The following is a 13,317-nucleotide window of genomic DNA, read 5'->3' on the forward strand; positions in this document are numbered from 1 at the left end:
TCATCCCAAATCCATATGTTTAAATTTCTCGCTTTAATTCCTTTTAGCTGAAGAAAAGGAAATTCTCATATTCCTATATATTTCCTTTTAGCTGAAAAGAAAATCTCCTATTCGCATAAGATTTGTTTAAATATATTTTGGCAAGTGTGATGAATAGACTGGAACCACGATTCATGCATCAGCACAAGCGCTGTCCGTCACTCAGCTCTACAGACACGCCCATGCCGAGACGTCGCAGCCAGCCGTGGGCCGACGACGGCCCAACCATACCGTTGGAACAAAATCCCTGGCCCAACCCGTTCAATACACTCCGGCCTGGAACCAGCACACAAGCTGCATCCCCTGGAAAAAAAAGTCACACAAGCTGCAGACTCGACAGCCACTGGAGCTACGAAGTACGAACGCCTCTAGTTCCATATCCACGCCTTTTTTGATCCGTCCGACGCACCACCCACACGCCCCAACCAAAATAGCAGCAGCCAAGAAGGACCCTCGCCGGCAGCAGTCAGGCGAGCAAGGGGTCAGCCAGCCAAGTCCGGCGGCGGCGGCCATGGCGCTAGCAGCTAACGCCCATGGAAGAGTCTGCACCCTCTCCTCCAGGCCCCCCGCACCTTTCGGCAGCAGGAGCATGGTCACCATGCCTGGACACCACGTCCAAGCTCCGTTCGCGGTCCGGGCCACCGCGGAGCGCGCCACATGGCTGCCGGGGCTGGACCCGCCGGCGTACCTCGACGGCACGTCAGTCACCCGTGCCAATCTCTGCCGGCGTTCTCTGCGGGTGGTGATGGTTGGTTTGCTTGTTAGGCTGATGGGTTGCTTGGTGTTTGTCGTTGTAGGCTGCCTGGTGACTACGGGTTTGATCCCCTGGGGCTCGGGGAGCAGCCCGAGGACTTGAAGTGGTACGTCCAGGCCGAGCTCGTGCACTGCCGGTTCGCCATGGCAGGGGTTGCCGGCATCCTCGGAACCGACGTAAGTTCGTTGCTCACTTGACCTCTTTGCTAATTCCTGTGGAATGTCATATGTTCTCAGTTTAAAGAAACCATAGCACTGAAGCTTGATTTTGCAAAATTAGCTGGAGAGGTGCTTAAATTAGGATGAACTATGAGAAACACAGTGAGAAAACAAGCATGACTTCTGAATTTTGATAATGGAAATGGAAGGGCAATACCTCTAGTTAAAGAAAAGAGAGAGAGAAACCAAGATATGACATAGGGAACTATTGAGCCAAATGAAAATAACAATCTCAACGTCAGCAAGTTCATGTCCAACACATCAGCTCCACAAGAGCATCCTAGGAATTTTTTTCCAAGATTAATAGTATTCCTACCACACTGAAACATACTTGCAGAAACCAAACATGGAATCGATGGCTTTGATGCTCTCTTTTCTTCTATGGTCTAACTGGTGTGTTTCTGTGTAGTTGATCCGTGTATCAGGACTCGGCAACCTACCCGTGTGGTTTGAAGCAGGTGCCACGAAATTTGACTTCGCCAACACCACAGCACTCTTCTTTGTCCAGCTTCTCTTGATGGGGTAATTCAACATCCAACTGAAACATTTAGTCAGTTGCATAAGAGTTCATCCAGTAACTCAGAAGTTTTAAATGGTGTAGACTGTAGTGACTTGAAACAGGGCATGACTGACCTGTTTCTGTCATAAATCTGATCCTCGACAGATTTGTCGAAACCAAGAGGTACATGGACTTCGTTAGTCCAGGATCACAAGCAAAGGAAGGGACATTCCTTGGGATAGAAGCTTCACTTGCGGGTTCACAGCCAGGGTAAGCAACATTCTCCAACTGAAGACTGAAACCGTTTCCCTTGGCAAATGGCAAGTCTCTCGCTCGATGCTTTAACTAAATTATCATTATTACAATTCTCAAATCTGAACAGATACCCTGGGGGTCCACTATTTAACCCAATGGGACTCGCCAAGGATATAGAGAATGCGAATGAAGTGAAGCTGAAAGAAATTAAGAATGGTAGGTTCACTTTCTCGAAGTACGATGGATTGCAAGATAATCCTGCAGTAATATTTGTGATTTGCTAATATTATTGCTATCAATTACAGGGAGGTTGGCAATGGTTGCTATGCTTGGCTTTATTGTGCAAGCGTCTGTGACTCACGCTGGGCCCATTGAGAACCTTTTGACACATCTTTCAGATCCTTTCAACAAAAATATCATTCATGCACTAACCTTGTCTTGAAAACTCTGTCTCGAAATTTCGCTCTTTCCCCCCTTTTTCCATCTAAAGGTGTAGCACAAAAAATCACAATGATTTGTTACAGGAAGGGTACGTCTACTCGGCTCTCTTCTTTGCAAGGTCCGATCAGTCACAAAAACTGAATATGGAGCTTCTGTTGGAGGAACTATAGGAAACTCACTACACAACTGCCATACAGATGGGATGAAAAGTTGATTTTCTTCAAATGCAAACAAGATATTATAGTTTATATTGAAACAATGATGCTTCTGGTTCTTGCAATTGATCCTAGTCTGCAGTATATGCTTGTGTTTTTTCGATGAAACTCTGCCATGGCACCATCTTTGCAGTTATCCGACATGGCATCATTTCGGCAAAACTCTGCGGCAGCATAAAAACGCTGCCATGGCTTTTTGCATATGCTTGAATGCAAGTCGCAGAACATGAAAATACTACAGACAAGGAAATTAATACTAGCATGTCCTGCAAGTTGCAGAACATATCTTTGAGAACAAATGCAGCAGTTAATGTAATTGCATCTATATCAGCCAAGCCAGAAAACACTTTCCTGCAATATAGAAACAGAGTTGCACCTATACCACACAACTAAGCATATATTGGCTTGCACTGTACATATATGATTTGGATAGGAAATACGCACCACATCTACCACTAATTCTGATCGACTAGCTTAAGCCCCCAGCTCATATCTTCACAATGTGTTACATGTGGGACAAGTTTTCCCGTATCAGTTCCTCTCTTAGTTTTGCAATCATAGAAAGGTGGAGCATGAAAACATGGTTCCATGGACAGAACTTGGCGGCAAGGCGGATCAGGGGCAGTGCGGTTCTCAGGCTTGAACAGAAGCCATGGCTTCAAACCACTGAGACCCTGGGCAACATACCCAAAAGTTGACCATGCACTGGTCACCATGACATCAGATAAGCTTAACAGATATATCTCTGCCCAGGCTTTCCTGTTGTGCATTTTCTTGTCTGAGTTCTGATGTTCCTCGTGACTTGGCTGGTGGAAGCTAATTGTCTCGCCATTTGCCGTAGGATGTTCCCAGTACATGTTTCTGAATTTATCACAGTATCCCGAGTTTAATGAAGTAACTAGAGCAGCTTTCGACTTGGCCTTCCTTGGTGAGACAATTGGCTCTTGAGTATTAACCTCTGGCAACAAGTGTTCCTTGAATGTACATGCAAGGACCTGATCCAGGACATGCTGAAACGGACCAGTTTCGGTGTCGAAGACTCTGATCTGGATACCCAACTTTTCATCAGCTCTGGCAAGATAAGAATCATAGTATCTTGTAATCATGCCCCAGACGGCATTGCTGGGGTGAAACAAGTAACGTCCCAAGTGGTGGAAAACAGCATCTCTCTGGGGGAAAAGCCTCATGAGTTCCTCTTGGTATGCCGGGATCAGGAAAAGTGAAGGTACAAAGTAATTATCTGATTTCAGGATCAGCCATGGGATTGTCTGGAGATACTGCTGATTATCTTCACAAAAGAAAAGCTTATCATACTCACTATAGTCATGAGCCAAATGAAGATAGAGAAAAGCAGGGCTAGAATGAACAACTTTACTCTTCAGCATGTTTCCATAACTCTCAGGAGAGCCAATGCTGAAGTTCTTGAACTGCTTAATGGGGAAATCTGACGGCAGCAACCATGAAGTTTCAGGAAATGGTTCGCAGAAGAGATCTGCGGTGCCTTTGTCTCCGTCGACAAGTAGGACTCTGTTTGTAAGGATTGCATACAGAAATGCCGAGGCGATTGTCAAGATCCTGTTCCCTAGACCACTGTAAGCTGTCCAGACCAGATAGTTGCAGTCCATGACCTTAATATCCTGACCAGACTTAAGCTGCTCAACAGCTTTCCTGTAAAATTCAGTTCGTGGGCCACACTTTTTCTGGAGGGCCTCTTGTTTCCTTAATCTTTCCAAGAGGTAGGTAGATGGAAAGTGGGGCGACATTCGACGATACAGTACTGATTGGTACCTACTTAGGCATGATTGTTCATCAAAACCGGGAACTAGCAAGCCTCCAAGTAATTTGTCCTTGACAACTACCGGAGATCCCGAGGTGCCATCTTCTGAAAACACAACAACAGAAAAACATTGTATCAGAAATCATATACAGAATATAAGAGTTACACTTCAATCTGTACTGTAGTAAAAACATTATAAAAAAGATCATCCTTTGGTCAAGTGGCAGTGATGCCAATACAAATCTGAGGTAGGCGCGAATTATTCAAGTCAGTTAGCTATAATGCACTATGAGTTGACACACTAGTAAATGATAAGGATAGCACAATGCAGTGCATAAAGAAGACGAGGCACGTAACAGTAGCGTGAAACATAAACTAGCCAAAGTCGACAATGTGTAGCATGCAACAAAAATAAAGGTAACTTGGCATCAACGCTGATACGATATGGATGTCACGCTCATACTGCACACAGTGATCTGAAAAAAGTGCCACACGACACATTTTGAGTGATGACTACATCCCCGACGGCAAATATCAATAACCATCAAACTTATGAGTTTTTAAGAGCTATAAACTGGTAAAAACAATCTGGGAAAAGAAGTCGGGATTTTTTTTTATTTTTTTTTTTGCAGAACTTGAGTATCAGCGCACATGTCAAAAGAGAAGGGGCCCAGACATTAAAGGCGCCATGCTTGGCATCCTGAATGTAACGTCGCCATCCACCGGTACTTACAACTCAGAAAAATCATCAGAATTGAAACAAAAGCCGTGGTCCTAGCGCAGGCGAACTCAAAAAATGGAAACTTGCGTTACGGGCGCAGGCGTATCCGTGGTATGTGTGTCACGTACGTACCATCTCGCGGACGGACGAGGCGCGGGTCATCGCGCCCGGAGGGATCAGCGTCGAGGAGATGGCCCCTCCGCGCGGCGGAGCCCCCGGCGAGCAGGAGGAGGAGGACCGCGCAGACCACGAGCGCCGCGGCCGGCAGGGACCACCGCAGCAGCAGCATCGCCGCCCCGCCCTTCCTCCCGCGCGGGGACGCCGCCGCGGGCGCCTCCTCCTCCCGCGGCGTGCGGCGGATCCGCTCCTTGATGTCCATGCGGGCCGCGTCCCGGGGTTCTTCTGCCTGCCTGCCTGCCTTCCGCCGGAAAAAGGCACGGGCGGCGTCAAAAGATGGGCGGGCGCTACCTACGTCTCGCGGCGCGACCGGGGTTGATGTAGTAGGGGAGGGGGTGGGCGCGGGGCCGACGGGCGGAGTCGGGGCCGCACGCGCAGGGGTTTTGAACCTTCCATGCGATGCGTTTCTCAGGTGGAAAAAGTGGCTCCGGGCCGAGCGACGCGATGCGGTGGGCGTCGGTGTGGCGTTGTCGGTGGTCGCTGGGGCGCCTCGGCGTCGGCGTGGCTTTTGTAGTCTTGCTCCTGCTTTCTGTGCGTGGCACGGTCGCGGCCATGCCCTGGGTTGCTGTGCGGGGCACCGGACGCGCCAGGCTCGCCCGGCTCGCCGGGTTCGGCGTTGATGAGGCAAGCGTGCCTGCTGATGCAGCTTTGGATGGTGGGGGCGGTCAGAGCAACTCCAACGCGCCGAACCAAGGAAACGCGTGTTTTGTTCATTTTTCGTATGTTTTATGTTTGGATTGGCCCTGCGTCCAACCCGCCGGCCTATTTCATGTCCGCACACAAATTTTAGAAAGCCCGCGGTCATAGATCATGCTAGCGACCATGCCATCGTCCAAAGTTCATGTCAGCATCATGCCAATGATTGTCATACATGTCAGCCTCTAAAAAAACCATCATACAGTTCATGTTGACACACTTGTCAGCGGCCGGCACAAAAAAAAAACGGCGGGATTTCGACCACACCATCTCGGCCATGGTAATGCCAGCATACTTGCCGGCATAATAAAAAAGGATGACGCTCTCCGCCATAGATCACTCGTCATCGAATTTGAGCATGTCGGCCTGCATCTTCTCGAACCATGACCTCTTCCTCGACAACTCTGTGCTCTCAAGTCCACCTTCATGATCTTCACCCACGTCATCATGCTATCGAGTACCACTTCTTTTTCCTTGGTCTTGGCATTGGCAGACTCGATCTCGAGCATCTTTGCTTGCTTCTCCGCCTCCATCTCGAGCATCTTGGCTTGCTTCTCCGCATCGAGCTCAAGCATCCTTCTTTTGGATCTTCCTGAAGGCGTCCATTTGCTCTTCCTTGTCTTGCTCGCGCTTCTCCTCCCTTGTGTCCTTCTTACTCATCATGCCCTCCAGAGTGGCATGCAAGGCAATCGACGCCACATCACGCTTGTCCTCCTTCTTGGAGTTGGCCTTCCCCCGCGGTCGTGGCTTCTCGCCCTCCCCATGCTCCTCGACAGCTCCCCCCCCCCCCCCGCCCCCGCGCGCCTTGGCAACGACATATTGTGCCTTCAACTTCTCCTCCCCATTGATGACCATCCAACAATGGGTGAGGTTGAAGGACTTGCCGTCATGTTGGGCCTTGAATGCCTTCAAAGTTTGGGATGCCTACAAATGAATAGCATGCAAGCATATGGGAAAATAGACATGCAAGCACACGAAAACGGATACGGAGAGGGGCGCATGTATACTATATCTTTGAGGCCAAAGCTGCTCACGGGACGTGCTTGGATGCTCTCAAGGGTTGCACAAAAATTATTGCATTCGGGAGAGACACTGATACGTCCCCAACGTATCTACTTTTCCGAACGTTTTCCTCTTGTTTTGGACTCTAATTTGCATGATTTGAATGAAACTAACCCCAGACAGACGTTGTTTTTAGCAGAACTACCATGGTGTTGTTTTTGTGCAGAAATAAAAATTCTCGGAATGGAACGAAATTTTACGAGGAATTTTTATATAATACTCCCTCCGTTTTTATTTACCCCGCATATCAGTTTTGGTCAAAGTCAAGCTTTACAAACTTTGACAAAGTTTATAGACAAAAGTATTAACATATACAATAACAAATCAATACCATTAGATTCGTTGTTGAATGTACTTCCACATTATATAGATTTGTTATGCTAAATATTTATATTCATTTCTATAAATTTGGTCAAACTTTACAAAGTTTGACTTCAGTCAACTCTAATATGCGGAGTAAATAAAAACGAATGGAGTATATAAGAATTTCTAGAGCCAAGACCAACCAGAGAGGGCCCCCTGGGTGGGCACAACCCACCAGGGCGCCCCCCCTCTCCTGGCGCGCCCAGGTGGGTTGTCCCCACCTGGTGGCCCCGCAGATCCTGATTCCGACGCTATAAAACCCTATTTTGAAAAAAAATCAAGGAGAAAGAATTGTCGCGATCCACGAGACAGAGCCGCCGCCAAGTCCTGTTCTTCCTCGGGAAGGCAGATTTGGAGTCCGTATGGGGCTCCGGAGAGGGGGGGGTCTTCGTTCTTCGTCATCACCAACCCTTCTCCATCATGAATTCCATGGTGCTCCCCACCGGGAGTGAGTAATTCCTTCGTAGGCTCGTTGGTCGGTGAGGAGTTGGATGGGATTCATCATGTAATCAAGTTAGTTTTGTTAGGGCTTGATCCCTAGCATCCACTATGTTCTTAGACTGATGTTGCTATGACTTTGCCATGCTTAATACTTGTCACTTTGGGCCCGGGTCCATGATTTCAAATCTGAACTGTTTATGTTATCACCATTATATCCATGTTCTAGATCCGATCTTGCAAGTTATAGTCACCTACTACGTGTTATGATCCGGTAACCCCGGAATGACAATAACCGGGACTTCTTCCGGTGATTACCGTAGTTTGAGGAGTTCATGTATTCACCGTGTGTTAATACTTTGTTTCGGTTCTCTATTAAAAGGAGGCCTTAATATCCCTTAGTTTCCAATACGGATCCCACTGCCATGGGAGGGTAGGACAAAATATGTCATGTAAGTTCTACGGCGAATCTTGCTAGGGATTTTGGTTGTGCGGTTGGATCAATGCCGTCCACCTCCCTTGGTCTCCCAATTGGCACCACACCACCCACGATACAAGAATTTATGCCTTTAGTTTGCAGATTGGAAAGACAACTGACACCCACAAACGCGATGATGTCATACGGTGGCAAGCTATCTTGGTTGAATGCTTCGGTTACGTCCCTCCTGGTGTTTGCCATGTGCACTCTCAAATTCCCTCCCAAGCTCATTGAGATCCTTGACAAGATCAGACGAAGATGCCTCTGGACAAAGAAAACTGAACAAGGTGATAAATGTAACTCATTGGCCGCTTGGGATTTGGTATGTCGACCAAAGAAAATAAGGGGCCTAGGAGTGATCAATCCGAAGATTCACAATGAGGCCCTGCTGCTAAAATTCCTTCACAAATTCTTTAACAGACATGATGTTCCTTGGGTTAACCTTATCTGGGACAATCACTATGATGGCAAAATTCCACACGCGGTTGACCCCATTGGCTCGTTCTGGTGGAAGGACATCCTTAAACTGACTCCCATCTACCACGGCATCTCGCGCATACAGCTAGTGGATGGCACGTCGACCCTTTTCTGGAAAGATCTCTGGAAAGAGGAGGTGCTGCAAATCTCGCACCCTCGTTCTTTCTCGTTTGTTGTGCAAGAGGATCTTTCGGTCGCTGAAGCGATGGCCAGTACGGACATGCATGTAACCTTTCACCTTCCTATCTCGCCGCAGGCTTTGGCAGAGATCCGGGATATCCAAACGCAATCAATGTGGATCTCTCCATCGACATCTCTGCATGATGTTTGGCATTATTCCTGGGGCGCCACACTCTACAAACCAAGAGACTACTACAACAATTACTTTAGGGACGGGACGACCCATCAAGCATTCAATCAACTATGGAAATCAAAATGCACTGTGAAGATCAAAGTTTTTGGTTGGCTCTTGTTCCATGATAGACCCAACACACGCAACATGTTGAAGAGGAGGCACTACAATATTGGCAACAATTTCAATTGCGCCCTTTGCGATCAGCATGTTGAAGAGACAGTTGACCACATGATCTTCTTATGCCCTTTTAGTCAAAGCTGCTGGACGATACTAAACATCACCTGGCCAATATTCCCCTGCCGCTTCGATCTTCTCCAAACTACAAAGGATAGCTGGCCGAACCCGTTCTTCTATGAAACATTCTTAACCCCAACGTGGAGTATTTGGAAGGAGAGAAACAACCAACACTTCTGAGGACTGGCTCCTGAAGGAAATATGCCCTAGAGGCAATAATAAAGTTATTATTTATTTCCTTATTTCATGATAAATGTTTATTATTCATGCTAGAATTGTATTAATCGGAAACATAATACATGTGTGAATACATAGACAAACAGAGTGTCACTAGTATGCCTCTACTTGACTAGCTCGTTAATCAAAGATGGTTATGTTTCCTAACCATAGGCAAAGAGTTGTTATTTGATTAACGGGATCACATCATTAGGAGAATGATGTGATTGACTTGACCCATTCCGTTAGCTTAGCACTCGATCGTTTAGTATGTTGCTATTGCTTTCTTCATGACTTATACATGTTCCTATGACTATGAGATTATGCAACTCCCGTTTACCGGAGGAACACTTTGTGTGCTACCAAACGTCACAACGTAACTGGGTGATTATAAAGGAGCTCTACAGGTGTCTCCAAAGGTACATGTTGGGTTGGCATATTTCAAGATTAGGATTTGTCACTCCGATTGTCGGAGAGGTATCTCTGGGCCCTCTCGGTAATGCACATCACCTAAGCCTTGCAAGCAATGCAACTAAATGAGTTAGTTGCGAGATGGTGTATTACGGAACGAGTAAAGAGACTTGCCAGCAACGAGATTGAACTAGGTATTGATATACCGACGATCGAATCTCGGGAAAGTAACATACCGATGACAAAGGGAACAATGTATGTTGTTATGCAGTCTGACCGATAAAGATCTTCGTAGAATATGTGGGAGCCAATATGAGCATCCAGGTTCCGCTATTGGTTATTGACCGGAGACATGTCTCGGTCATGTCTACATTGTTTTCGAACCCGTAGGGTCCGCACGCTTAAGGTTTCGATGACAGTTATATTATGAGTTTATAAGTTTTGATGTACCGAAGTTGGTTCGGAGTCCCGGATATGATCGCGGACATAACGAGGAGTCTCAAAATGGTCGAGACATAAAGATTGATATATTGGACGGCTATATTCAGACACTGGAAGTGTTCCGGGGAAGTTTCGGATAAAACCGGACTACCGGGGGGTTACCGGAACCCCCCGGGGGGTTAATGGGCCTCATGGGCCTAAAGTGGAGAAGAGGAGGGGCTGCCAGGGCAAGCCGCGCGCCCCCTCTCCCCTAGTCCGAATTGGACAAGGAGGGAGGGGCGGCGCCCCACCTTTCCTTCCTCTCCTCTCTTCCTTCCTTCCCCCTCTCCTACTTGGACAAGGAAAGGGAGAGGAGTCCTACTCCCGGTAGGAGTAGGACTCCTCCTGCGCGCCTCCTACTAGGGCCGGCCGCACCCCCCCTTGGCTCCTTTATATACGGAGGTAGGGGGCGCCCCTAGACACACAAGTTGATCCACGTGATCGTTTTCTTAGCCGTGTGCGGTGCCCCCTTCCACCATAATCCTCAATAATATTGTAGTTGTGCTTAGGCGAAGCCCTACGACAGTTGAACATCAAGATCGTCACCACACCGTCGTGCTGACGGAACTCTTCCCCAACACTTTGCTGGATCGGAGTCCGGGGATCGTCATCGAGCTGAACATGTGCTGAAACTCGGAGGTGCCGTAGTTTCGGTGCTTGTATCGGTCGGATCGTGAAGACGTATGACTACATCAACCGCGTTAATATAACGCTTCCGCTGTCGGTCTACAAGGGTACGTAGATCACACTCTCCCCTCGTTGCTATGCATCACCATGATCTTGCGTGTGCGTAGGAATTTTTTTGAAATTACTACGTTCCCCAACAGTGGCATCCGAGCCTAGGTTTTATGTGTTGATGTTATATGCACGAGTAGAACACAAGTGAGTTGTGGGCGATATAAGTCATATTGCTTAACAGCATGTCATACTTTGGTTCGGCGGTATTGTTGGACGAAGCGGCCCGGACCGACATTACGCGTATGCTTATGCGAGACCGGATCTCCTGACGTGCTTTGCACAAAGGTGGCTAGCGGGTGTCAGTTTCTCCAACTTTAGTTGAACCGAGTGTGGCTACGCCCGGTCCTTGCGAAGGTTAAAACAGCACCAACTTGACAAACTATCGTTGTGGTTTTGATGCGTAGGTAAGATTGGTTCTTGCTTAAGCCCGTAGCAGCCACGTAAAACTTGCAACAACAAAGTAGAGGACATCTAACTTGTTTTTGCAGGGCATGTTGTGATGTGATATGGTCAAGACATGATACTAAATTTTATTGTATGAGATGATCATGTTTTGTAACCGAGTTATCGGCAACTGGCAGGAGCCATATGGTTGTCGCTTTATTGTATGCAATGCAACTGCGCTGTAATGCTTTACTTTATCACTAAGTGGTAGCGATAGTCGTGGAAGCATAAGATTGGCGAGACGATAACGATGCTACGATGGTGATCAAGGTGTCGCGCCGGTGATGATGGTGATCATGACGGTACTTCGGAGATGGAGATCACAAGTACAAGAAGATGATGGCCATATCATATCACTTATATTGATTGCATGTGATGTTTATCTTTTATGCATCTTATATTGCTTTGATTGACGGTAGCATTATAAGATGATCTCTCACTAAATTTCAAGACAAAAGTGTTCTCCCTGAGTATGCACCATTGCCAAAGTTCGTCGTGCCCAGACACCACGTGATGATCGGGTGTGATAAGCTCTACGTCCATCTACAACGGGTGCAAGCCAGTTTTGCACACGCATAATACTCAGGTTAAACTTGACGAGCCTAGCATATGCATATATGGCCTCGGAACACTGAGACTGAAAGATCGAGCGTGAATCATATAGTAGATATGATCAACATAGCGATGTTCACCATTGAAAACTACTCCATTTCACGTGATGATCGGTTATGTTTAGTTGATTTGGATCACGTAATCACTTAGAAGATTAGAGGGATGTCTTTCTAAGTGGGATTTCTTAAGTAATATGATTAATTGAACTTAAATTTATCATGAACTTAGTACCTGATAGTATCTTGCTTGTTTATGTTTGATTGTAGATAGATGGCCCGTGTTGTTGTTCCGTTGAATTTTAATGCGTTCCTTGAGAAAGCAAAGTTGAAAGATGATGGTAGCAATTACACGGACTGGGTCCATAACTTGAGGATTATCCTCATTGCTGCACAGAAGAATTACGTCCTTGAAGCACCGCTGGGTGCCAGGCCTGATGCTGGAGCAACACCAGATGTTATGAATGTCTGGCAGAGCAAAGCTGATGACTACTCGATAGTTCAGTGTGCCATGCTTTACGGCTTAGAATCGGGACTTCAACGACGTTTTGAACGTCATGGAGCATATGAGATGTTCCAGGAGTTGAAGTTAATATTTCAAGCAAATGCCCGGATTGAGAGATATGAAGTCTCCAATAAGTTCTATAGCTGCAAGATGGAGGAGAATAGTTCTGTCAGTGAGCATATACTCAAAATGTCTGGGTATAATAATCACTTGATTCAATTGGGAGTTAATCTTCCAGATGATTGCGTCATTGACAGAATTCTCCAATCACTGCCACCTAGCTACAAGAGCTTCGTGATGAACTATAATATGCAAGGGATGAATAAGACTATTCCCGAGCTCTTCGCAATGCTAAAAGCTGCGGAGGTAGAAATCAAAAAGGAGCATCAAGAGTTGATGGTCAACAAGACCACTGGTTTCAATAAAAAGGGCAAAGGGAAGAAGAAGGGGAACTTCAAAAAGAACAGCAAGCAAGTTGCTGCTCAAGAGAAGAAACCCAAATCTGGACCTAAGCCTGAAACTGAGTGCTTCTACTGCAAGCAGACTGGTCACTGGAAGCGGAACTGCCCGAAGTATTTGGCGGATAAGAAGGATGGCAAGGTGAACAAAGGTATATGTGATATACATGTTATTGATGTGTACCTTACTAGAGCTCGCAGTAGCACCTGGGTATTTGATACTGGTTCTGTTGCTAATATTTGCAACTCGAAACAGGG

At 46.8% G+C, this 13,317-nt stretch overlaps 2 protein-coding genes across 2 annotated transcripts; one reads left to right on the forward strand and one right to left on the reverse strand.

Moving 5' to 3' along the window:
* The first annotated feature begins 404 nt into the window (after positions 1-404).
* Positions 405-2,529, forward strand: LOC123128477 (photosystem I chlorophyll a/b-binding protein 5, chloroplastic). Its single transcript, XM_044548489.1, has 6 exons — positions 405-738; positions 837-969; positions 1,421-1,533; positions 1,676-1,780; positions 1,893-1,981; positions 2,071-2,529. The coding sequence occupies exons 1-6, from the start codon at positions 551-553 to the stop codon at positions 2,205-2,207; spliced, it is 765 nt and encodes a 254-aa protein (XP_044404424.1). The 5' UTR covers positions 405-550; the 3' UTR covers positions 2,208-2,529.
* Positions 2,530-2,728: 199 nt separating this feature from the next.
* Positions 2,729-5,544, reverse strand: LOC123128476 (galactoside 2-alpha-L-fucosyltransferase-like). Its single transcript, XM_044548488.1, has 2 exons — positions 5,052-5,544; positions 2,729-4,303 (listed from the first exon to the last, which is right to left on the reverse strand). The coding sequence occupies exons 1-2, from the start codon at positions 5,296-5,298 to the stop codon at positions 2,877-2,879; spliced, it is 1,674 nt and encodes a 557-aa protein (XP_044404423.1). The 5' UTR covers positions 5,299-5,544; the 3' UTR covers positions 2,729-2,876.
* Between the last annotated feature and the right edge of the window lie 7,773 nt (positions 5,545-13,317).

This window comes from Triticum aestivum, chromosome 6A (genome assembly GCF_018294505.1).
Source record: "Triticum aestivum cultivar Chinese Spring chromosome 6A, IWGSC CS RefSeq v2.1, whole genome shotgun sequence".
In the NCBI taxonomy this organism is placed as follows: Eukaryota; Viridiplantae; Streptophyta; class Magnoliopsida; order Poales; family Poaceae; genus Triticum; species Triticum aestivum.